Source organism: Podarcis tiliguerta, assembly GCF_965153285.1.
Source record: "Podarcis tiliguerta genome assembly, chromosome: 1".
In the NCBI taxonomy this organism is placed as follows: domain Eukaryota; kingdom Metazoa; phylum Chordata; class Lepidosauria; order Squamata; family Lacertidae; genus Podarcis; species Podarcis tiliguerta.
This window is the reverse complement of record NC_139534.1, coordinates 41,572,469-41,598,690: the sequence shown is the minus strand read 5'-3', so window position 1 is coordinate 41,598,690 and position 26,222 is coordinate 41,572,469. Positions and strand designations below refer to the sequence as shown.

Below are 26,222 nucleotides of genomic sequence, written 5' to 3'. Positions count from 1 at the left end.
AAATTACTCAGAGCACAGACAGCCCTTTGTCTGCTCCTCATCGACTGCTGCTAAACTAAATGTTTCTCATCCTGCAATCAATACTTCTTTACGAAAATAAACTTAGGCATTGACAAACAACTCTGCAGCATATTGCAGCTTTCTTGACTGTAGGCTTCAACAGCATGAACAACTATCACCCCGAAGTCTGAGGAGGGCGGGAGAGTGAGGGGGAGAGAGAGAAATGTGCATTGGGTTTTCTGCTCATTTCAGTATTTACAAGCTGCTTACAGTAGAATCATTCTATTACATTAGACAAGTAGCAATTCTTCAATTCCCTTAGATTAGTTAGTTAGTATGCCTTGGTTTCTCATTACCATTCCAAAATGGGCTGCTAAAGCTGACAGCTATCTTTTGCAGATTTTTTCCCTCCAGTTGCGCTTGTTATAGATTAAATTTAAGTAGCGTGAAGTAACACAAAATAGACTGTAATAACTTTGTGGCGATGGACTGAGAAAGGCCTTTCTTTTTAAACATTCTATAGTTGCTGTATGCACTTTAAGGAGAGGGGGAGGGGAATGAAAAGATAAGAGAATTATCTGCAGGAAAGGATCTAAAAACTGTCCACTTTAGCTATTCTAAATACTCTCTCTCTTCTTCAGTTGACCTATTTAAATGTTCAAGACAAATGCATGTCGGTTTAATATGTCCATTTCAGAATTCCCTGTATTGAGTGGAAAGTCTGAACGGGGATTCTAAGCAGGTTTAGGTGAATACACTTTTAATTCCTCTTTAAACCTTTGTGCTGAATGCAGAGAGGTCTGAAGGGGAGCTGCATGCATGTGGGTGGAGTTTGCATGCATGCTGCTGAACCCTCTCCATTTTGAAGCACACATGCAGTCTCACCTCAAACACCTGAAAAGGAGTAAAAGCTTTAGAATGAACAAACTATGGTTTAAACAAAGGCCTTACAGAAATCTGAGTAGTTGGTTTAGTTCTACGGAAAATCCAACCCTTCGCCCATGGTTTATTGGTCGTTGATTCCCTGCTAGGGTTGCCAGGCTACAATGCTGTACAGTGGGAGACTTAGATTTTTAGTCCAGAGGTGGGCAACCTCAAACCTAGAAGCTGAATGTGACTCTAGGCTTCCCTATCTAGTCTCCAGGCCACAAATCCTCTCCAGGCCTATTTCTACAGCTTGGATGGAGAGATGTGTGTAATAACCTCCACCCTTTGTGTCGCTTGAATATGGTACTGTATATAGTTTGGGTAAGAGCTGCATCTGTTGCTCCATGTGCTTTTGCCTCTGGTCCTACCCCAGGTGGCATGATGCCTCCGGAAGCTTGTTCATAAGGGATGCTACCCTGTGTTCCTTTGGCTTTCTCCTGTCAATATTGTGCAGACCTTTATGTCTCCAGACTTTATGCAAGGGATTGGCCTATCTTATTCTATTCATAGCCCTTTCTTCCTTCAACTGCATGTTTTTACTACTCACTCAGCCACAACTACTTCAACCAGCCAGCCTCCACAGCACCTCATTCCACCCACCCCCTCTCTGTAGCCCCTTTCCTCCGCTGCCATTTTTTTAAAAAAAAAACCCTATCATTTCTATTTATATTTCTACCTATCCTTTGAGTACCTCTTTTGCAGACCACTGCCTACCCTGCAGCATACTTGTTTCTGGGGTTCTTGCCCCTTAGTTTTATTAATTACTGGGCTACATTCCCAGTCTTCACCATCCCTTTTCCAAACTTCTAATTCTAGCTGAACAGATGACCTTCCCATCCCTCAAAGAAACTGATGTGAAGCATGCTTTGTTTTTTAAGCAACCAAACATTCCTAGTCATTGCACTGGTAGTGGCAATATAATATAGATTTCTGTTTAATGTTCCCTTCAACTAAGGACCAGTTATTTTCCAATTTGTAAATCAGGGCAGCTTTATGTTTTCTGTTTCCATTCTAAGTAACTCCTAAATTAACAGTTCTTGTCACTAGAACAGAAATCCATTCAGCAGCTGGCAATTACAAATTCTGTGTGCTTTATTTGCATTTGTCTATTAAGATGACTAAGAAAGGAACTGTAAGATTTTCAGTGATTCTGGTGGGATGCTTTATGGACAGTAGATTCCATGATTCGCATTCTTAGTCAATGGTGTTATTGGTGATGTAGTTCTTCTAAACAAATGTCTGTGAATTAAAGTAGTTTCCTTGATGCCAGCACTCGCTATGCAGTAGCTCAAAATTGCCACCAAGTGGCAGGACAGTGACTTTATTCAATTCCAATTTGGCTTTATTTATCTGGTACTGTGCACAGCTTTAATTGCATCTGTGCAACAGAGTAACTGTTGTTAAGAAGCTCTTTTTTCATTCTAAGTATAAAATTAATCTGTATTTAGAAATTTAGAATGCTATTACATGTGAAGTTACTGTATATGCAAAAAGGCAAAAACAACATAAAGTAGCAATAGGCATTTAAGCTTTGCTCCTGCTCTCTCCAGCTGTGCAACCCTGGCAGGACTTGGAAAATGAAAAGGTATCACTGCCAAATAGCTGTTTAATTATGTGAAACAAGCAACCAGGGCCAATAAAACCAGAGCCACTACTAAAACTGCTTGTCATCTTCCACAGACTAATAAACAAATCCTACTAGGTAGATGGCCTTTTACAGTCTTACTTGGAGACTCTAGGTCTCTAGACATCAAAGCACTAATATGTATATAATTCACTATGGCACTATAACTGTTTCGAGCCATATCAGATTCAGAAATGACACCTGCATCAGTGGTACCCATCTTTTCTCTTGCTGACTTTTCAGATCAAGCTATTTATGGTATTTCCAATGGCACATGAAGGGATGTGATAAATGTATTTAACAAGGCTTTTTCCTATAATGAAATCTTTACTGTTTATTCAAATTTGAAGCTCAGAGCCAAGTTTGAGTTCTTGAAACTGATATTAAGCTCCTAGCCTAATTAATTTTTTTTACTCAAAGGTATATTTCCCTGCCTTGATGTATATGCACCACAAAGAAGTAAGAAAAGAAGAGAATGTCATTTCAATGAACAAGAAAGCTCACATACTCATATCATTTAATTTTTTATCTTAAAACCATAAAGCTACTCAAAAATGAATTTGCAAATGTAATTGAGCTTCTAATAGCTTCTAGAGGCAGTAATTAAAGAAATCTCATTTCCCTAAATTAAACATAATGAAATGTTTTTTGCGATCAAATAAAAACTGGAAATGATATTAGACCAGAAATAATTTATACAAAAATCTAATGTTCACAAGTGTGAAAGATAAGGTTAAATCAATAGCAAAATAAATAACAGTAATAATATGTAATCTCTGTCTTGATCCAGTTACAATATGTTTCTCTGCTAGTAGATAAATACTAAGTTTTGCAGTTTTTGAACTAATATATTTTTGTAATGACTTACTGGTATGTTAGTGATATACTCAATGCAGACCATTCATCCTTCATAAAAAGTCAAACGCAGAAGTGTATACACAATATGGTGTGGCTCCACCAAGGATTTACCACTTAATGGGCTTCTCAAGCTTCTGTTCAGATCAACAGCCTGAGTATTAGACAAAAGGAGACAGAACTCTGTTCCATTCTCCTTGACTCATCCCTATGCTTTTATTTGTCTAATCACTCACCACTTTTCACTCTGCATTGTGGCCACTTCCACCATACTGTTCACTACTTAATGCCAATGACACCGTTTTTTTATGAAACTCAATGGACATTATACAGAACCATTAACTCCTTCCTGTGGCACTTTTCAAGACACTTCAATATCATGACTTCTTTACATTCATGATATTTCCATGTTGCATTGAAAGGAGTTTGCATTAAAGACCAGTGGTGTAAAAGGGAAGCACAGTCCTTCAACTCTCACTGTGCCTCCCACATTTTCTCACTCATGTCATCTTTCTCCTTTATGCTTCCGCACAAGGATTTTTCAGGTTGACAATTGGAATTAATGCAGCAAGTAAGTCCTACATATTACGTAAGGCTACATTACAGGTTGATGCATGTAATAAACTCTGACAACACACTTCCTAATGACAGTGTGATCTGGAGTGGAAAAGTGGCAGGCCTTGAACTTTTCCTTGCCTTCCCTTTTTTGAATGGAAACTTCCTCAAGCTGCTCCTCCCAGACAGCCAGATGCAATGCTGGAAAGAAAACAGGGATGTGTAGAATTCCCGTAGTGATGGAAGGGGAGAGGGAATGATTTCCACTTCTAGATAACCAGCTGAGCAGAGATATCTCATATACACTACCTTATCCAACCATGTACACAATACATGGGCCTATTAAGTTCTCCCCCAACAATACTGCCACACCAGTTGTAACTGGCTGAGCTGGGTCTTAAAGGCTTAGTGTACCCAAGCAGCATAAACAATAAGTTGGTTTGGATTTGAAGTTTGCTCATTATGTATTTAAATAACATTATCAATTAGCATTTTTGTTTACAGCAATACACACAGGTATGTGTATAGCTCATGGGTAGGCAACCTAAGGTCCGGGGGCTGGATGCCGCCCAATCGCCTTCTCAATCTGGCCCATGGACGGTCCGGGAATCAGCATGTTTTTACATGAGTAGAATGTGTCCTTTTCTTAAAAATGCATCTCTATGTTATTTGTGGGGCATAGGAATTCGTTCATTCCCCCCCCCCAAAAAATATATAGTCCAGCCCACCACATGGTCTGAGGGACGGTGGACCGGTCCGCGGCTGAAAAAGGTTGCTGACCCTTGCTATAGCTCAATCTCAGCTGCACGTAGCAAACATTTCATGTGCTTGGTGATGATATACAAGGTTGCATGAGAAAAAGGAATAGCTCACATTTTAGTATGTCTGACTTTACAATATAAGAACTGAATTTAATGTTCTGTCTTACTGTGATTGGTATCTCCAGATGTTGCTTTAATTCAAATCGGAGATGCAGTTTGCTCAGAATTTATGCAAAAAGATTGAAGAGAATGGTTCAAGGCATCCTGTTTAGTCTCAGGCAAGTCATTATATAGTGGTGTCATCCATATATCTGTTGTAGCTAGTTACTCAAACCAATTTTGAATCTGATCGTGGCACATCAATGAAATGCCTCTTATCCAGAGCACAGAAATGGATTCTAAATAGATTGCCCAGAACATGCTTTGCAATACCTCTTCAGCCATAAAGTGTAGTGAATATAAATTACTGTCAATCCAGCCACTTTTTTTCCTGTGATGCTGAAGAAGAACAGGACAACTTGACGAAGTAGCAAAACTCACAGATAACCCTAATGCTGCATCACATGATTCAGTGTCCTAAAAGAGAGACAATTCCTTTCCAGACTACCTTGATAGCTGCCAGCTCCAGAATAATGTTAGATGAATGACATCTAAAGAACCTGTGTAGGCCTGTAATATTTTGCTACCTCTCACTTCAGAATATTTCCCTAGGTATCACTGAAACCTTTTTAAAGCTTCCATCATGTCTTGTGACTTAGGTATTTTATTCATATTGCTGCTATTTATTCTACAGAACTTGTCTGATTACACTTCTCTGCTCCTAGTGCCATATGATCTGGATTACTGGCTGATCAGTGAACAAACATCACAGCTTTGGGGGCAAGTTGGCTGGACAGCCCCTCTCCTTACAATTCTGGAAATCCTCATATTGCCATATATTACATTTAATTACTATAAATCAAAGGTGCAATTATTCTTATAAGCTACCTTTTTTAGACTTCTGAAATGTATATCCTCTTGCTATTGTGCTACTGAATGAAACATATTTTAATTCATTCTGAATGCATTTTTCCTGTGTGTTACCTTCAGACTATTAGGATGATCATACACAGCAAATATTTTCAGATAATTATCACTGTTGCACATGGAAAGTGTTCAAACAATATTAAATCCCACGTCTAGTTGAAAAGGTGGTGTTTTTGCTACCAGGATAGCCACTTTGGTATTCAGACTTGTAGGAACAGAGGAAGGTTGATGCAATAATTGACTATGTTTGCTTTGCATTTCCTTCCTTCCTTCTATTTTATCCTATAACTAGGCTCATGGCTTTTCTTGTGAGAAAATGTAGACTTCCCAAGTTTCTACAGCTTTCCAAGAGGCATGGAGATTCCTTTTGGGTGTTTAAGTGTTTCTTAAGAGTGTTTTTAGCTGTGTGGCTTTAATTTCTGTACAGCTTCTATTTTTTAATGACTATATTGGCTGCTGTTAATGAGAGAGATGGAAGGCAGTGACACTAATAACATGAATGAGCATTCTGGATGTCAGGGGTTCAGGAGCAGAGGCACAGGAAAGGGAGGAAATGGAGAGCGAGGGGGAGGAGTCCGAAGGAAATGTCAGCGATGACAGCGGTCCGAGGTCTCTGAGTCTTTCCAGCGAATCGGAAGATTCACAGAAAGGGGCTCCCATGGTCAGGGCAAGGGGGGTGCCTAGGGGGACACCCCAGGAAGAAGGGGCCAGAGGGGACTCAGAGAGCAGCAGTTGGAAATCAGGACCAGCGTCCACACCAGAGTGCAGTAGGGGGGAGGAGTCCCAGGCATCGGGATCAGGCGGCGCACTGCCAGCGGGAGGACATGAGGCAGGATTGGCCACGCCTCCATCGGGGAGCGAGGAAACGGTCGAGAGGAAGGTTGAAGGCTGGGCGCGCGCGCCAAGTTCAAATGTACAGGAGGGCGGCACAGTTGACAGCCCGGATAGGGAGCCAGGTCCCAAAGCCCGCCGAAAAGAGCGGGAGGAGTCAGGGGGGGTCAACGTCTGCGTCGGAAGAATCCAGGAAGGAAGGGACCCCGGGGGGTAGCAGGACCCAGAGGAGAAAGGAGAGACGGAAGAGGTGGAGTAAGGCTAGAATCTTGAACTGGTGTACGGGGGGCGGAGATTCAGATGGAGCTTCGCCGGTCTAAACCCTAGACGTAGAGCTGGGGCACTCCGGCTTGAAAATGGAAACTGTACTTCAATAAAGACTTTTGTACATTACTACCGGCTAGCGTTGGTCCTCTGTGAGCTGGGACCTGGAGCCAGCTCTGACACTGGCTAATACAGGGTTTTAGAGACACATCGTCAACCCTTTGAACCAATAATTGTGTTAAAGCTCATGAGTATGATCTCTTTTCTTTCAACATAGGCAAAGCAACTCTGGTTAGCATTGGGCTGATCTGCATGAAGACTTGGGCTTACATGGTTCCCCTCTAAACTTTCCTTTTCCTGCACAGCATGAAGAAGGATTTCTGCAGCATTTCATTTCAGTTGACACAAATCCTGGTTTGTCATTGTGTATGAACCAGAGATTGTGCAGAAGTCCTTGCTCTGGCCACACGCGGAGGTGGGGGAGAAGGACGTCAGGGTGGGTTTACAGAAGGCAGAAGTTTGGCTTGGGCTTATTCTACCTTGTTCATATAGCACTAAAATATGGTTTAGTGCTATGAGTGAACCCAATATGTCTGCACCAACATTATTGATAACCATAGCCCAAAACACAGTTTAGAAACTTTGCAGACAATAGCTTTGCAATGAGTGCTACCTATGGGTAGATAAAATGCTGGCAGAAATGCATTGATAATCATAATTATATCCAAAACTGGGAGGAGAATGCTCAAACGAGAGGAGAGGAAGAGATGGATCCAATCCATCTAATTAACCTGTAATTAGACTGTGCTGCATTTGCGCTTGGCTTGTGTCTATCCCAGGATCACCTACAATAGTTAGGGACCACTGGGGGTATCTGTGAATTGATGCCATTACTAAATCCTTTGAACATTAGTGTACAGAATAACTATAGGACAACCACACCTCCCCCCCCCCCAAAAAAGACAACTGAAAAATAAAGGAGCTTTGCTGTGCATTTTTCATGTTAAGCGTATTGCAGTGACAAAAAGGCTTGTGGGTTGGTCATGGAGCAGATAAAATGTGGATAAGTGTAAAGTGTCTTGCAACAATAGTAGAAGGGAGAGCATTTTTGGGACTCTTAGGGAAGTTGTTATGGGGCACAGGAAAAGAAATAGTCTCTGCATAGACTGTGTGGTACTGGAGAGAGCAGAGCAGAGCAGCTGTGGCTTCAGCCACATACAGGAGTTTGAGTGTGTCTCAGAAATGTTAGGCCAGTAGTTAGAGCAGGCAGGTAGATTCTGGGCAGAGTTCATAAGAATTATTTCAGATTTAGGTGGGTTCTCATATTGTCGGTATCCTTGACTGAGTTTATCAGTTGAGGAAGGAACTTGTGGAAGCAGCAAGATGACAGGGGTCAAAAGAGGAATTTGGAGGACTGTTGAGTATTGAGGTTTTATTTTTTATTTTTTCCTGGAAGAACATGTATTTTACAACAGGGACAGGCAAATAAGGCATGAGAACAAAGGTAGAAAGAGTGCTTTTGGAAAGATATTCAGTATGTTGGAAGCAGAGGAATTCTGTTTGTTTCTCTTGTGGAAAGACTGTCCAGTTTACTCCACCTATGAGGAATGAAGGAACTTTGATCAAGTATTTTTCACTTGCTCTTCTTCTGGTAAGCACTACAGAGTGGCATTCTTTATGAAGAAGCCGGGTGAATAATATATTCCCTCGGGCATTTTCAATAGAATTTGTAAGTGTGCTTTTTTGGGAAAACTTTCCCCTTGCTGAGAATACATAGAACAGGAAAGAAAGGGATTGTCTTTTATAAACCAAGTTAACTTTTTCTTTCTTAGATAATATGTCATGGAATAATTGACTAGAAATAAATATACAATTAGATTTGCCATTTAGTAGACCACATTTAGTATTTGCCATTTAGTAGACTACAACTGCATTTTATGTGTCTACCTAAAAACAATAATTCCCAAACTAGACTAATTCATTATAGATACATTTTTGCTCTCTCATTAGCCCACAGTATACCCACCTCCTGAGAGATGAAACAGCAGTGGCAAAACAATGAAATGAGCTTTGGTACAACAGTTCATTTTCTCATCAAAGCAGTTAATCTGAATACATAACACCAGAAGGACTACTTCTGCCCTCAAATGGTAGGTTATCTGTATCCAACATGGAGCAGGGAAGAAGAGAAACATTCAGTTGGGAGTTAATGGCTGCCCGAAGAGGCAGAACTGAATTGGGCTTGTCCTAGATGCATATTCATGCCTCCAAACCACTTCTATGGTTGGAGAAGACCATACTTAAAGGCATCTGGCTGTGAACAGAAATTAGTGTACATCAACCTTCAACTCCCAGTTCCATGTCTGGCCACCGGATGGGCCCCCACTAGAGTAAAGTCTCTACCATCTATATAACATATAGTCTCTACCATATCTTCAACTCCTGAAATGTGACATCAGTGGTTGCTGTGCCTCTAAGCAATTTGCTTACCTCTTTAATTTCACACCATATGTAAGCTCTCACTGAAATTCTTGTACCCACAAAACAGGCACTGCTTTAAACTTAATTCACATCCTAACACATAAATTAAGAAACACTTAAATATATCCTTGGAATTTGCCGTTTTTCAAAACTAATTATTAAAATGAAATGAATTGCATTTGTGTTCATAAACTTTTTGATAACAGTGAAACAAAACAGCAGGGGAAAGTATTTTTGCTTCCAGCCTGCTGATTTAGTTGGAAAGCTGTACAGGCGCCGCAGCTGGCTTATCAAACATCAGTGGGGTGTCTTCATAACGACAGAGCTAACACTACAACTCTTCTGTCCCATTGTTAACTAACTTCCCACAAACAGGACAGTATTTCCATTTTCTATAAAGTGAGAATTTAGGCAAAAATTAGTAGTTTGGTGTCAAGGGTTCCAAAGTGGCATTCTTTTAAACCTGAAGTATGCTTTTACCGAACTATACTATGTGAAGATGCAAGTGATAGTCCTTTGGTTTAAGTGTGGCTGCCAAGCATAAAGGCTGACAATGGAAGGTGAGCTTGTTATATCTCAGTGAAGGCAAAGAGCTATATTTAATGATGTGGAGAAGCTTCCCACAGTCATTTAAATCAAGGGTAGCTAACCGGCAGTCCTTCAGATGCTGTTGGATTCAAACTCCCATCAGCCCCATCCAGCATGGCCAATGGTCAGGGGTCAAGAGTTACAGCAACATGTAGAGGATAACAGATTAAACACCCAGGATTTAGATGTTTACGAAAGTTCCATACTACATATTGGTAAATGGCCACAATAAATTCCCCTTTTCAGCCCTACTTGAAATATTAAGTGCAGTGTTTTAGGATTGATTTGTGATACAATATAGGTTCTGAGCCCCATGGAATTAGTCGTGACTAAAGCTATAATCATAAACATACATCCATGGGAATAAGTACCACTGATTGTCAAACTTACTTTTGACTAAAGAGTCATAGCATTTGTTCTGTTCTGAGAAGTGACCTCCACTTCAGTGGCATTCTGGACAACTCCATGAAGAGAGTCAATAAGACCAGAGTGCAGACATGGTTACAGAAGCAGTCATCATGAGATTGAGCTGAAGGTTGATGAAGATGCAACTCCAAAGTCACTGCCTCCACCTTCCATAAGAGGAGCCATTTTAGTTAAAGGAGACCAATCTGCTTTAGCAGTAATTTTCTCCAATGGAGCAGGAAAGACGGCAGTGTCACTAGGAGTTCTTAAACTGGAGTCCTTTGAGTCAGAGGAGGGCAACACAAACTCCCTGGGACAAAAAAGTGCTGGCATAGTAGGCTCTTCTTGCACAAATACTTCTGGTTTAGTGTTCACATTCTGATTAACTCAGCAAGTGAATGTTTATAAAATGGAATTGCATAGCTTTGAAAACAATGGTACTTCCTATATGAAGTGGATCAGGACACTTTTCTGGTTGATTTGGTTTCATGGTTACATTGGTTACATTGTTGGCAGGGAGCTGTAGGTAAGGCAAAGTTTGGATATGGCAGCAGGTGATCACCCTTAGGCACCTTTGAAGGTGAAGGGCTCAGGGTTATGGGGTCCTTAGCCTGGGTATGGAACATTCTTGAGGCTCACCTGCCACATCAGCCTAGAGTTGTGGGCACTGGGCGAGGGTGGGATAGGAAGACATCCTTATTCACCATAAAGTGGGGCCGAAGCTTTGGGGTGATGCCTTGTCATGACCCTGAGAAGGGGCAAGGTCTGGCTGGCCCAAGGATGTAGTTAAGCTAGGTTCCTACTCTTCTAATTTCCCCGGCAGATGCAATTTAAATAAAATGTTCAACCCATCATTTGTGGCTTGCCTGTTTATCCATGGGTCCAGTGTCAAATTCTCCCCACATTCTGATGAACTCTGCAAATGCAGCTTCCACAGCATGTGTTTTCTGAATTCCGATGTAGCTGCACTGCTCAGAAAGCAACAGGACTCATAATCCCAAAAGCAATGACTAACTTTGGGTAGATCAGAACACTTAACTGAACACTAGAGGGGATGGGAATTTGTTTTAACACTGAAAATAAATCTTGACCCACTTTTATAGCACAACTTTCTTGAGCTAGCGAGAAATGTGGTTCCACAGAAATCTGCAGTATTTGTTACTGTTATTGTTAGGACAACAAAATTGAATTAGTAAAGAGCTCTCAAGTTCCTCACAAGTAGCACTGATGAGAAACTGCAGGCTGCATTATACAATGATGCATATATTACTTTGATAATTGAAAAACCACATGCACGTATAGCGATACGGCACGGGTAGGACATTGGGGTCAAACATCTGCGAGTAGCATAAATCTGTGTTTTCAAATTCTTATCAGTCAGCTGAAGGCCTGACCTTGAACACATAAGAAGGCTACAGAAAAAGAAATGAGCAATAGCAGCTGAACAAATGAGGCTTGCTTGCTTGGTTCCAGGTAAATAAGAAACCTGAAAGGTGAATTATGCCTCTGATGTTTTTTGTTAATTTTATTTGTTGTAAATAGGTTCTATTAACATGCTTTTATTGTTCCCTGCGCCTGGAGATCACAGTATGCAGGACAGATAATAAATATTTTAAATAAACAAGCATTTAATTAAATGATTTTTGTACAATCTCAAAGTAATCCGATCAAGTGGTGCATAATTTGACAGAAGAGGTGACACTGGTTTAACCCACATAATATTCTGGAAATTAATATACTTTTTCTGAATGCTATAATATGGAAACTTATACTATGATTACAGCCCCCTTGTATGATTCCTCATGCAACAATATTGCTCTTAAATATTAGTTGAGATTTTTTTCTATCAACTCCCATTGAACACCACAATAACTAATGTCTATAAATTTTACTTTCTCCCAACACGTAAAAAAGAGCATTGCTATAAAAACATTAACCCAGCTCTACCCTACCTCCAACACACACCACTGCCCCTGGGCAATGGGGAGGGCTCTGGATTGCTGAGCTTAACCTTTTAAAATTAAAGTAGTCACAATTCAGTATTATTAGTGTCTATGCGCTTCGTATCTATTAGCTACTGAGGTATTGCCCCAGGCAGAATAATCTGTTCCTAGCCATAAAATGGGATTTGTTCCACACTAGAGGGAACTGCTTCTGTGATATTAAATATACCCAGTGGATAGTGTGGAACTCCCTCCAACTTTCCCTTGATCAGCTTCTGCATGGGTTATCTAATGTATAAATGTCAACTTCCACCTCGGGGCTACTTTTTTTTACCTTGTATCCTGTACTTTTGGAAATATTATATGTATTTTACACTGAGGTCTTAACAACCTCATGTTATCCTCTTATAAAAATGATGGTGTGTTTGTGTTGTTGTGGTGGTGGTTGTTGTCGTGGTTGTGTGTGTGTGTGTGTGTGTGTGCTTGGAGAGAAAGAGATAGAGAGATTTAATGCTTTTCAAAAGGCTGTTGCAAAGAATGTACTGTAATAATGTGAACTTGAACACCAACTCAAAATTACATTCTGCTGTTTTTTTCAATTCTATTTGCTCCCAGCAAGAGGACTTGAGAGACAGCCCTTGCATCCAACTAAATCTAAAAATAAGGACAGTATATCCCATGTTTTTCCTCCAGTAAATATGAAAGTCAGCATTTTAAAGAAAGTTGGGATTTATAAGTAAGTGCTGTGACCAAATTTTACACGTAACTTTAAATTAAAGTGGAATTGATTCAATAGGGTTTAAAGAATGCCACCAATGCTGCAACTTTATGGCATTTTCACTACAGACACTGGTTTTGAACTCATTCTGTTGAAACATGAGCCTAGTATCAGGCTGTAAGAGTGTCTTTCAGCCTGATGCTAGGCTGATATTTCAATACAATATGGCATATGCTGCTGTCAAAGTGAAAGAGGAACTAAAAAAAAAGTTTGTACATTCTGTGTAGTATTCACTCAATATAGACATAGAGAAAATGCAACAAGCAAATCTAATCATCACTTGTGATAAAGATTCTACTTAAACAGAGGTGGTTGTGTGTTGTTGTTTTGTTTTTAGTAATGGAACTTATTTAAATGTATACAGCTCCCTCTTCTGGAAGAAAAGGAGAATCAGTTATATTAAGAACTGCCAGAGTTATTGCTTACTGAGCTGAGACTCAATAATGTAATTCACACTATAAACGGGTCAAATTTTCATCATATATTTTATGAATATGTTATGATACATCTTATGCTCATTAATTTGAAAAAGAAAACAAGAAAAAATCAGAAGGAAACAGAATATTCCGGACAGTTATAAAGGATCATCTCTCTTTCTGAAGATCGTTTTTGGTGACACAGATAACTGTGTACTTTGAAAAATATTGGGGGGGGGGGTTCCTCTTGAAACTCAATATAAGTTACATGCTCAAAATGAAAAAAGAAATCAAGTTAGTATTGGTATTAATTTTAATTTTAAAAAATGTAAAGGAAGATGAAGAAGTGCATTTAGTCATAAGATCATTGTGGAATATAAGAGTTGCTGAGCACTGACTCTTGCTAAACACAGGTATGATCTAGGAAATTAAAAGCTGGTATTATTTTAAAGAAAGCCTATTATGAAGAAACTCTTAAGAGGAATAATAGAAATAGAGCCACAATAGGGTGCAGATTCCATTAAATGTGATAATGCTCTGAGTGAATTTTCATTTTATAAACACTGTGAAAACCAAGGCATCCATGAAACATGCACACAAGACTAATGCATTAGGTATGTTGATGCTCTTTAATCCTGAAAATGATTTAACAGTTATAGGGGTTGTCAAAGCCAAAACTTTTACTTTGAATTTAGTAAGAGTAGTGTTTACTACTATTAAGTAGAGCACTGCTGAGATAAACTCTACATTTCCTGGAAAATAGTGAGAAAATGAAACTCTTTTAAGAACTTGAAAAATACAGAACAATTTTTAAAAGATAGGCCCAAACTAGACATAAGTCGCAGCTCACCTAACATCTATTTTCAATGCTTAAAAGCAGAAGTGGAAAGCCCAAATCAGCTTTGGATGGGGGGGGGGGGAGATCAATCTTTTCCAACAACTATTTCTCCAATTAAAACTTTGCAGGAAAAATGGGAGGAAAAGGTATAATACATTTAATTGCCTTTCCCCCCTCCACTAGGCTAATAGCAACTTTGGAGGCTTAGACTGAGAAACCAACATGGAAGGAAAAGTTTAAAATTAACATCATTACTGATCACCAAAGTAGCATGCATTCAACAGGAGAGACATGCATGGATCTCTTGTATCATAGGATGGTTTGGCCCTTAGCTTCTGGGTTTCTTATAATCCTTTTTGATTTTAACCCTTTTAAGATGAAACAATCACTCTCAGATTAAAGAAGCTAAAGCTCACTTCTGTACACACTTATTCTGAAGCAAGTCCTCCAGCAGGCTTCCTCAACCTCTGCCCTCCAGATATTTTGAGACTACAATTCCCATCATCCCTGACCACTGGTCCTGCTAGCTAGGAATCATGGGAGTTGTAGGCCAAAAACATCTGGAGGGCCAAGGTTGAGGAAGCCTGTCCTACAGTGTGGCTTACTGTCACACGTGCCTCACAAATATGCTTCCTAAAGTCTAGAGATGATAGGAAACCCCAAACCAATAAATATCCTCATAAAGTGGTGAAAAATCTAATGTTGAGTTCAATCAATGAGTTATGCTTTGGAGTTTGAAACCATCTGGCAACTACGAGGGCAGCTTTCAGAAAGCACGTCTGCTGAGGTTCTAGATTATACAGAATCTGAATATGCAAGATGCACATCATCATTATTTAGCCTATAACTTGTTATAGAAGGTTAAAAAGTAAATTTTACAAAGGGAAAAAACAAAAGGAATTGCTTGCAGGACATCCAATCTGCACAGTGAGACTGAGAGACTGAGATGTCCAGCAGGAGGCAGAAATAGAGTGTTAAACAGAAACAGGCAAGGCAAATCAAAAGGGGAGGGGGGCGTGAATGGAAATGAGGTAGAAGATGAAATTGCTTTAAAGAAAAGGTCCAGCATTCTGTTGTGGCTCCAGCTTTAGTGGTAACATTGCAGCAAATCTAAATATGTGGTACAGTACTTTTTAAAGAACCCTAGCAGGGCACTTCCAAGTTAATGCAATATGGGTTAGAAGTTGGCCTAATAGAGTCAGGGTCTGAAAGGATGATTTATGATACAGAGTTTAAACAGAAGTCATTCGGCAACAGGTTTTTATTTTCTTGCACCACACTGTAAAATTCCTAGCAGCTAACTTCCAAAAGACGACAGGGTGGCATTTAAGGTCATTTCAAAGATTAGGAAATGGAAATGAGTTTCACTTTGTCGAAGAGTTAATATGATTTAATGTTCATTGTTAAATTAAATTCAAACTAGATTTCATAACATGAAAATTTTCAGAAGTGTCAGAATGGTGCTCTTTTGCTAACAACCTTATAAAAAAACCTATGAGCTTTCTTGTTGCAGAGATTAGATACATATGTGAGCAATTCAGCTTCACAAAACAATGGAAATTCTGCTGACATTTCTTGAAGACAGGAGCAAGGAACCTGTGGCCCTCTAGATGATGCCAGAGTACAACTCTCCGTCATCTCTGACCACTGAGCCAGGCTAGTGGGTGCTGGTGGGAGTTGGACTCCAATAGCATGTGGAGGGTAGCAAGATACCCCCATCTCTGCTCTAAGCACTTGCAGCTAGGCATAAACCAATCAGATTTTCCTAACCTGCTTCATCAGGAGAAGCCCTACGCAAGGACTTCCACTTGCACAATAGGATCTCCCCCCCCCCCCATCTTCTACTCCACACCCCAGAAATAAAGTGCAAGTAGCTAAATAGGTACTGCTCCGGTGGGAAGGTAAACAGTGTTTCCGTGCGCTGCTCTGGTTCACCAGAACCGGCTTAGTCATGCTGGCCACATGACCCGGAAGCTGTACCCTGGCTCCCTCGGCCAGTAAAGCAAGATGAGTGCCGCAACCCCAGAGTTGTCCATGACTGGACCTAACGGTCAGGGGTCCCTTTACCTTTACCTAACCCACAAAACAGCATGTGGGGGAGAAGGCATATTGTTACACTTGGCAACCTGAAACATTTGTGCAGATGGAATGGTTGGATGGAAGTGGGTAGCACTAAATTGCACCCAGTGATCTATGGAAGGCCGAATGACTGACTGACACTCTCTCTCTCACACACACACACACACACATACACACACATACACACAACACGTCTGCTGGCCTCACCTACGCTTCTCCTTTTGGGATGGGATTTGATTTAAAAAATGAATCTGCAATTAACCTTAGCAAAACAGGGTTATACATACATTCACACCTATGCAAGCAGAAAATAACGGAGAACAATCCTGGGGGAAATGTTAGAAGAAATGCCAGACATTTACAAGAATATGCTATTCTTTATTAAAGCTACAGCTACTGGAAACCAATTCAAAAACATTGAATGTTGAAAATTCTCTTTTTAAAAAATTGGATAATTTAGTCTTTTGTATCTCATCTGTTAACACTTCATTTACTACTAAACAACATCAATTTCCAAATGACCTTAATGCTTTTGCATCAACAGACTTCCTAGTTGCCCCAGGCAATTGCACAGATTTATCTCCTCTGTGATAGAAAAGCGCTTCCAAGCTGGAGGAGGTACATTGCGCTTCCATGTGTAAGACAGCTATTTCAAAAGCAGGCATGTAACTCCCAGCTCCCCCAGTAAAGACCCAGCACGCTGCCGAGAGAACGCACTGGACCTCTCACACAGCCAACTGTGCAGAGTTCAGATGCACTCCCTGCCAGCTGATTAATGGAGCAGCATTAATGTCAGAAGAGGTTGAAGTCGCATAGCATTGGGGGGGGGGGGGAGAGAGTTACAATAGCAAAGAGAAATACACAGACATTAAGGGAGAAGGTTAAACGATAAAAGCAGGAACCTCTATAGCAATGGTAAGTACTTTGCCCTTACTGTGGTGCTCTGGAATATTGAAAACACTCTGTGTTTAAAAAACAATACAAAACTCTCAATACATGAGCCCTCTTTTGCGACTGAGCTTTAGTCATACATACCTTAGAGGTCTCTTCATAGCAACCTGCCTTATAATAAATCGGACCAATGTTCCATCCAGGTCTGTTCTGTCTACACTGGCTGGCAGCAGCTCTCAGAAAGGGGTCTCCCTCACACTCTCAGAAGATGCCAGGGATTGCATCTGAGACCTTCTGCACGCAAAGCAGTTGCTCTGCCACTGAGCTATGGCCCTTTCTCCACTATGGTTCAATAGAATCAACATGATCAGTGAAGGATGGGTGATTGCAAGATATATTCATAACCACTGTCAATCACAAAGAAGCCATTGACTTATTGCTGGTAGTAGGAGGTATGCTTCCAGAAAGAATGCAAATCCATTGGGTGTAAGGTTTTGTACGTATATGTCATTAAAGGGTAGTGCTATTAGTGCTGTAGCAGACAAAATGTTGGACTTGAACTGGGCTCAATTGCCTGCTCAACCACCAAGTAAATAAATATTACAGTTTCCCGGCATTACAAGAAAGCTGATATGAATCGATGTAAAACATCTCTTTACAATATGCAGCACATCTTAAATAATATTTTATGTTGTTATTACGAAACTGTTTTGAATTGTATTATAGTACAGTCAAACCTTGGTTCTCGAACTTAATCCATTCCGGAAGTCTGTTCGACTCCCCAAACCATTTGAAAACCAAGGCATGGCTTCCGACTGCACTCAAGGAGAGCTTCCTGCACTCAAGTGGAAGCCGCATCAGATGTTCAGCTTCTGAAAAATGTTTCAAAACTGGAACACTTACTTCCAGGTTTTCAGTGTTCAGGAGCTTCCTGCAGCCAATCCGGAGCCGTGCCAGCGTCATGGAAGTCAGTCACGATGGTTTAGCGCGGGGACTGACTGAGCAGGCGGCAGGATCCGCAAGGTTCGCGGGCTGGATTAACAAGCCCAGTGGGCCACATCCAGCCCGTGGACCTTAGTTTGCCGACCCCTGCTCTCGCTCTTACACTTCTATGGTTTCCCCAGTTTAATATTCCACAATTAATCCTATACAATTTTCACAGAGTCCCATTGAACTCTTGATTTTTAGTTCTTTATGAGCCACCTTTCACAATTTCTCTAATCTTTTGCCCAGTTAAGCACTTTTCAGTCATTTTGTGTGTAGACTGAACACACACGGGGTGGGGACAAAACTGCATCAGCAAGCGTTCCCCCCCAAAATGTGTGTACAGTTGACTCCCTTGAACAGTGTGGGCTGCAACATAGGTGTGCTTCAGTGGGAAATTCCTCAAATCAGGGGCCATCCAGAGTGACTTTTCAGCATATGCAAAGGAAAGGAAGGCACTGACCAAGTTAGCAGTCTTCTGCTGACCCTAGAACTAACCCCTTTCAATGTACTGTATCATTCATAGCTCATTTCAAATATTTTTAGATGGAAAATTCACTAAAGAAAATTACTATTCTCCCCCTTCCACCAAACCAGGCAATGCAGAATTCTCCAATTAAGGTGACACTTAAATAATGGCTCTATGTGAATGCATTTTTTTTAATGTAATGCATCCTTTTAATAAGCACAGTGTAATGAAACTGGCTGGCATAGGACCCAAAAATAGATACGCATTAACTGGAGCATATCCAAAAGCATATGAATTGCGCCATTCGATATATCAGAAAGTCAGAACGTAACAGTTATGTTTTCAAAAGGGCACCTTATTAAACAAAAACTCCCAGGAAAAATCATTTCCCCCATCATTTTTTTTATTGAAAGTTTAATCTTGCTAGATAAACAATCAGGTTTGGCTTTTCATAATCTAGACTTTTCATTATATCTCTCAAGAACTCAATTCTCAAGAACTCAAGGAAGTAGCATCTCAAATGGCACAGCACAATTTATTTAGGGTTCTTTGTATGCTCAACCTTTTTCTTTCCCCTTTTTTAATATAGTGGGCTATATTTTTTGCCAGAAATTATGGTACAGCAGTGATAGGGATGATCACATTGAAACTCATTAATATAACTTGTTTTCCTATTATTAGCACCATCTGAGCCTGTTGAAAGTCTTAACCAGGGCTTTAATTTTTCCCAGGAGGGCTTTAAATTAATTAGAGGTTTACATGCTAACAAAGAATCTGATACATTCATAAATCAATCTAACGCTGAAGGATTACGAAAAGGGAGGGGACCAATTCAGCTGGGATCTCATATTCAGTTAACATGGTGTGTTTCTACAAAAGGGTGCAGGTGTGAATTAGATGGATACAGAGAAGAAGCCACGATAATCACTTTGTATCACTTAAACCCACAGTGGGGAACACAGCAAATAAGGGCTTCTGGCCCACCCTTAGTGACATCTATGCCAACATGAAAGGGAATATCACACAACTGATTCCATTTTAACCTTCATAAATAAATAGCATGAATGCCATAATTTATGCTACAGGCCATGGGACAAAGAAAATGCAATAAGAGCTAATGTTGTTAGGAGGAGACATAGGATTTTGAAATATGCAAAGAACAGGAGTATGAGCCACAAATAGTAGAAGAAATAATAATACTGAAAATCTGACTTGTGCTAAAATATAAATCATTACAAACACATGTGACTTGGGACCTACTGGTGAAGGGCAGGTATTTAATAATAATAATAATAATAATAATAATAATAATAATAATAATTATTGTTATTATTATTGTTGTTGTTGTGGCTGCTTATATTCTTCAGTTATATTAGGTATTTTGTTTCACTGAAGACACTATTGTTTTTCTACCATAGGAAACAATGCGGTGACAAGTTATAGCACTAGCTACAAAAGAAGCGATAATGTGCATGTAATTGTCTGCTGAATTGTGGCCACATGCAAATTTAAGGACATGTCCACAATGCAGCCATTCCCTCTTCCCAGAGATCCTGGGACACTGTATTTCTGTAAGTGATAGCGCTAAAGATTTCTCAGCATCTAACCCAGTGTTTTCCAAACTTGGATCTCCAGCTGTTTTTGGACTACAACTCCCATCATGCCTAGCTAGCAAGACCAGTGGTCAGGGATAATAGAAATTGTAGTCCAAAAGCAGCTGGAGACCGAAGTTTGGGAAACATTGATCTAACCCAACTATAACCCAACTACAATCCACAGAAGTCTGTGGGGGAAAGCCATGACAGTTAAAGGTAGTGCTGGTCCCTGCCCCAGCACAAGTTCTATAGCTAGTCCCAACCTGCAATGGCAGCAGTATTTGCAACCTCAAGATACCAATCTTCGTCAAGATGCCCACTAGGCATGGCAAACTGAGAAGGACAACCTTCCAAACTCCACCTTTCGCCAACTTAGGCACAAATAATTATCTTATGCCCACCTTCTTACTCATTTCTGTTTCCTTCCTCCTTCTCTTGTATCTGGGGCTGTCAAACCATGCCAGTTCCTGACAGAGCCAAGTGGACCATGACATTTCAAAATGAATCTGAGTCACATTCAAATACAGGGAAATTTGAACAGCCTTTCCCCTCTGACAAGAAATGTGTTCTGTAAATGCAACTATTATACAGGTGCCACTTATTTGTTCTGAGTATGAGCATGTACTGTTTTTGACAGGTATGTGAAACTACCTTTGTGCTGCAAATGCTACTGTTATACTGGTCCACTAATTTCTGCTGCAGTGACTCCAGTGTACTACCTGGGATAGTGTCACAACCTTTTCCGTCTTACAAATGCTACAGATGAAATGTTCAGCTGGTTATAGTCAGAAGGGAGATTAACACCGAACTTTGTACAAATGGAATAAAATCCCACACGGCATGTTCTTAACACTATTCATGTTGAGAAAGCAACAGTATAAACTAGAAACTGTTTTCTATGCAGGCATGAAAATCTTGGGACAAATGGAAAGTGCAAGACGCAGAGGTCAAAAAGTTCTCATGCTACACATTCTTGCTTCAGATCTACAGGTGTTGCAGAGATACAGGTGGCAAATATTAAAAAGCCAACAATAAATTCACTATTACAAGTCACAATTGAAAAGGGCCCTTTTCACTTCATCTGTTTACGAATTGTGTTGATCAGGGAAAGTTCCAATGAAAGTTTCCATTTTCTATTTAAACAAATACATATGTGATATTAAAGAACCCTCCTTGATAGAATGATTACGGAAGTCTACCAAAATGGATTCAAGAACCATCCAGTGTATCATAGACCAGATATACATTATTGGATCATTAGATTAGATACACCTTATCATTTGATTAGATCATCCTTACATTCTGCCATTGTCTACATTCAGACACAGCTTTAGGACAGTGTTTCCCAATCTTGGGCCTCCAGCTATTTTCGAACTACAATTCCCATCATCCCTGACCACTGGTCTTGCTAGCTGAGGATTATGGGAGTCGTAGTCCAAAAACAGCTGGAGGCCCAAGGTTGGGAAATACTGCTTTAGGAGACTCTTAGCCCAGAGGTTGCATGGGTTCCTTTTTAACCAGAGTCTTGTTATCTGTAGAAAATGACAATCATGTAAATGGATTTATTGGTGCTGACCTATAAGCAAGGGACCAATGCTTCAGATCACGGTGCCTGCTCATTGCTGCTTTTCATCCTCAGTGAGTTCAGACCTACCACTGAGCACCAGGAGCAGCAGGGTGCAGCTACTCTTGCCTGAGGGCTAAGAGTCAACATCATCAGAGGGCCTAGCACTGATATTTGCCACAGCCAGGCCACACAAGTGGTTAAACTGCGAAAGACGCTGGTCGCAATTAGCATCCTGCTGCTGCAGCTGCAGCTTCTGTTCAAGCAGTCACTACTAACACTCAGTTCAGCAGCCTAAGGCATGCTCCAGCCAATCCATGGTGTGATGAAACTCAGGAAACTGACAAATCCTTACAACAGTACCTGCCCAAACAGGTATTAGGGTGCAATGCTGAAGGTAAGTTCTTCCACAAGCTGCACTTAAAAACAGTATGGCTTCAACCCATGCTGCACTAGATGAGAGTTGGGTGCTTTTTAGTGGTTTTCAGCTCTTTCTGTGTGTGGCAGGATTTACTCATGGCTTGTTTTTTTTTCCTTTCTTGCGTTGCCTACTTGTGGCTGTGGATTTTAATGTTAGATTTTACTATATTTATTCCATTTTTATTTGCATACCAGCTAGAAAATTTGTGATGTGACAATGCGTGTTTTCACACTGTGAACTAAAGTACTTTCTCTTCTGCCCACTTGGGAGTTCCTTGAAGAGAGTTTTGCATTTTAATAGTGGGGAAGGTAGCATTTGTGTACCCCTGGCACAAAGATGAATGACACCTCTGGCCAACCAACACTTGGAGCCCCCATATCTGACCTTAAATTCTTATTGCTTAAGTGATTTTATTTATTCATTTAAACATATTTTTATTAAAGATTTCTTGGTTTACAAAAGTATGTGCAATGTCTTTTTTTTTCAAGTTACATACTTTGAGAAACTGTGTGTTAATAATTGCATTCAAAACCGAATTGACAAATGAAGGGCAAACACAAGATAGTGAAGAATGAAATACCAATAAATGAGAACTCAACTTCAACAAACATGCAATTAGTGTTTAGGATGGAACTTACAGATGTGAACGTGTGTGTGTGTGTGCTTCCAGATCACTGCAAGGAAAAGAAGTCCCACTTCAAATATAATTTATTTTACAGTGAATCAGAAGTAGGTCGCTCATATTTCTGCAGTTTGCTTAAATGCAGTAATATATGAACTGGTGCTAGTGCCTGACCATCAAGTGTATTGCAGCTCCTGTAAAGGGAAAGGCAAAGTGTAGCAGACATGAAGAGCCTATCTCTTGAGAAGATCAATAAGCAATAAAGTTGATGCTTTAACTGCAGTCAGGGACAGTCACCTCACCTGACCTACCACTGTAAAGAGGCAGCCTTCCTTGACCGTGGACTGGCTGATCTCTGTAGTACTGCCTTTGTTAAGAGCTTGGATGGCCATCATAACTAGAGACTGCCAGTTCAAGACCTTGTGTTTGCATTTTATAATGCATGCTTGTATATGGGTATGAGAAATGACAGAGAGGGATGGAGCCTTTTGTTTTTAATCCTTGGGTTTCACTTAGCCAACACAGGAACATTATCTTCATTGGGGGGGGGGGGGGAGAGACCAATACAACCAGGCTACATTCAGAAAGGTATTGTATAGAAAGAAAAAGTGCAAGAAGGCTCACTAAAACTGTGGTCACAGTTATAAACCAAGCCACTGCCAAGTTCTAGCTTCACACTGTAACAGCAGGAAAATGATTTCCATGGAGTATGGAAAAGGTGAATGGAAAGAAAGACTTAAGAATGAGCATGATCAATCTTTCACATGTTTCCATGGTTTTCTTTGTCCATTCTCCATAGCTAGCACTGGGTGATTAATTACTAATGAAGTGTATCTGATTTCAATCTTAAAATTGCCTATTTATGCACCTAATGAGCATGATTTTTCATATGGTCATCAGCAGTCAAAGCAAACCGTTATGATGACCGATAATGTTTTCCTGGGATTCTCTACCACTTCCTGCTATCAAAAGAAGTGATCTCTTTCTAAGCGGTGTTATGATTTCATCATCTGTAAAATCGTACGTTTACATTTTGATTGTAATCACAGACAAAGCCAGTGTGTGTGAAGCCTGAATGGGAACAAGACAAATCACAAATGCAAAGCCAAAACTTACCATTGTTCTGTCACTCTTACTTCGCGCAACTTCCTGCTGTAGACGAGCCACAGACAGCTTCTCCCTGTGGAAAGAAGAAAAGCATAAAAAGGAGCTCATTTTTCACCAGCTGGGAAAATGTATCATTTGTATGTCACCATAGCATTCTTGCTCATCAATGCGACAACCCCCCTTGGCAGAAACTGATTTATCTGCCATATTTTATAACATATATTTTAAAGCACTTGTATGCTTTTGTTGTATTTCTTGACAGCGAAATTGATACATATAAGCACCTACTATTTCCCAGGGTGAGGGAACCCAAAAGTGGTTTGTGATCATAACTGTATGTGAAAACTCCACTTTTGGTATACAGTATTGTTTAATAAATGGCCTATGGTTCTGCATATGACTTTTATTCTACTCTGTGATAACACACTTACTTCCCTAACTTCTGCAACAAAAGTAAAGTAGACTTAAAAGCAAACTGAAAGGTGTTTTTTAAAGACCAATAACATAAACTTTTTCAATACCAAAAATATGAATTTTAGAAGAAATGATAACCCATCTCTTTTAAAAAGAAACTCCATCTCTATATCATTCATTTCAAAGCATCTTAAGAGAATAAAACAGGATGCATGATTGGGGAGCAGCAGGAGTTGTACTGTTCCTATAAAAAGGTAAAGGTACCCCTGCCCGTACGGGCCAGTCTTGACAGACTCTAGGGTTGTGCGCCCATCTCACTCAAAGAGGCCGGGGGCCAGCGCTGTCCGAAGACACTTCCAGGTCACATGGCCAGCGTGACATCGCTGCTCTGGCGAGCCAGAGCCGCACACGGAAACGCCGTTTACCTTCCCGCTAGTAAGCGGTCCCTATTTATCTACTTGCACCCGAGAGTGCTTTCGAACTGCTAGGTTGGCAGGCGCTGGGACCGAACAACGGGAGCGCACCCCGCCATGGATATTCGAACCGTCGACCTTTCGATCGGCAAGCCCTAGGCGCTGAGGCTTTAACCCACAGCGCCACCCGTGTTCCTATATATGGTCCTAAATAATGTACACAAGCCTGAAAATGCATAGAAATTGTACAGATGGCTGAGTTAATGTGGACCTGTCTTTCCATGTTCCCTCAGCCATCCCTATACCCATTTTGCATGTCCATAAAAGTTTGTACCCATAAGTCCATACAAAAAACATGGCAAATGACCACATGTAGGGATTGTACAATCAAGTGGTTACATGTGGGACTAGCCGCCATGTTCCTACTCCCTCCCTACATGTTTTCTTCCCTAACAGTCACAGGTTTCACAGGCAAAGATAGCTCCACAGCGGTTCAAGATTTGTTGTTGTTTAGTCGTTTAGTCATGTCCGACTCTTCATGACCCGTGGACCAGAGCACGCCAGGCACTCCTGTCTTCCACTGCCTCCCGCAGTTTGGTCAAACTCATGCTGGTAGCTTCAAGAACATTGTCCAACCATCTCGTCCTCTGTCGTCCTCTTCTCCTTGTGCCCTCCATCTTTCCCAACATCAGGGCCTTTTCCAGGGAGTCTTCTCTTCTCATGAGGTGGCCAAAGTATTGGAGCCTCAGCTTCAGGATCTGTCCTTCCAGTGAGCACTCAGGGCTGAATTCCTTCAGAATGGATAGGTTTGATCTTCTTGGGGTCCATGGGACTCTCAAGAGTGTCCTCCACATGCTAAACTCCCAAGACCATTCTCACTTTGCCCAGAGCACTCAATAAGCTCTGAGAGAAATATCACTTTGTTCAGCTAGCTTCTGGTCAACGGTACCTCTAAGTGCATCTTGCCCAAATACCAACATAAATTTTGGGAATCAACACTGCCAATAACAACCGCTATACTTAAAAAACACACGATACAACTAATGCACACCATAATGACTTCCTTGACAGTTCTACAAGAAAGTTCTTTGAAAGTGTCAACAATGCTGACAGCAACTCCTTCCTAGACACATTCACTGCCAATGAACCCCACTGCGTAGGACTGGATAAAGTACGAGTGAGAAGACGGAGCCAGCAATGCTCTTTTGTGAACCAATCTGTTGGGAAGAGCTGTGGGTAAAAAAAAACCCTGCAGAGGGAGGAATAAAAAAGCCTGCTCTATAGAGATTTATGAGGATCCACAGGATACATTGCAACTGATAGTCATTGTGTTTGAAAAGTTATGTCTTCAGACAGCAAACTAGTCTCCTT

General features: G+C 40.6%; 1 protein-coding gene across 11 annotated transcripts in view; it reads right to left on the bottom strand.

The window, feature by feature from the left end:
* Positions 1 to 26,222, bottom strand: part of NCKAP5 (NCK associated protein 5) — a 588,547-nt gene that overhangs the window by 274,470 nt on the left and 287,855 nt on the right. For all 11 annotated transcript variants that reach the window (XM_083404704.1, XM_083404711.1, XM_083404705.1 and 8 more), the window contains one exon: positions 24,034 to 24,097. In XM_083404704.1, the coding sequence (XP_083260830.1) occupies positions 24,034 to 24,097 (64 nt within the window). The remainder of the gene's footprint in view (positions 1 to 24,033; positions 24,098 to 26,222) is intronic.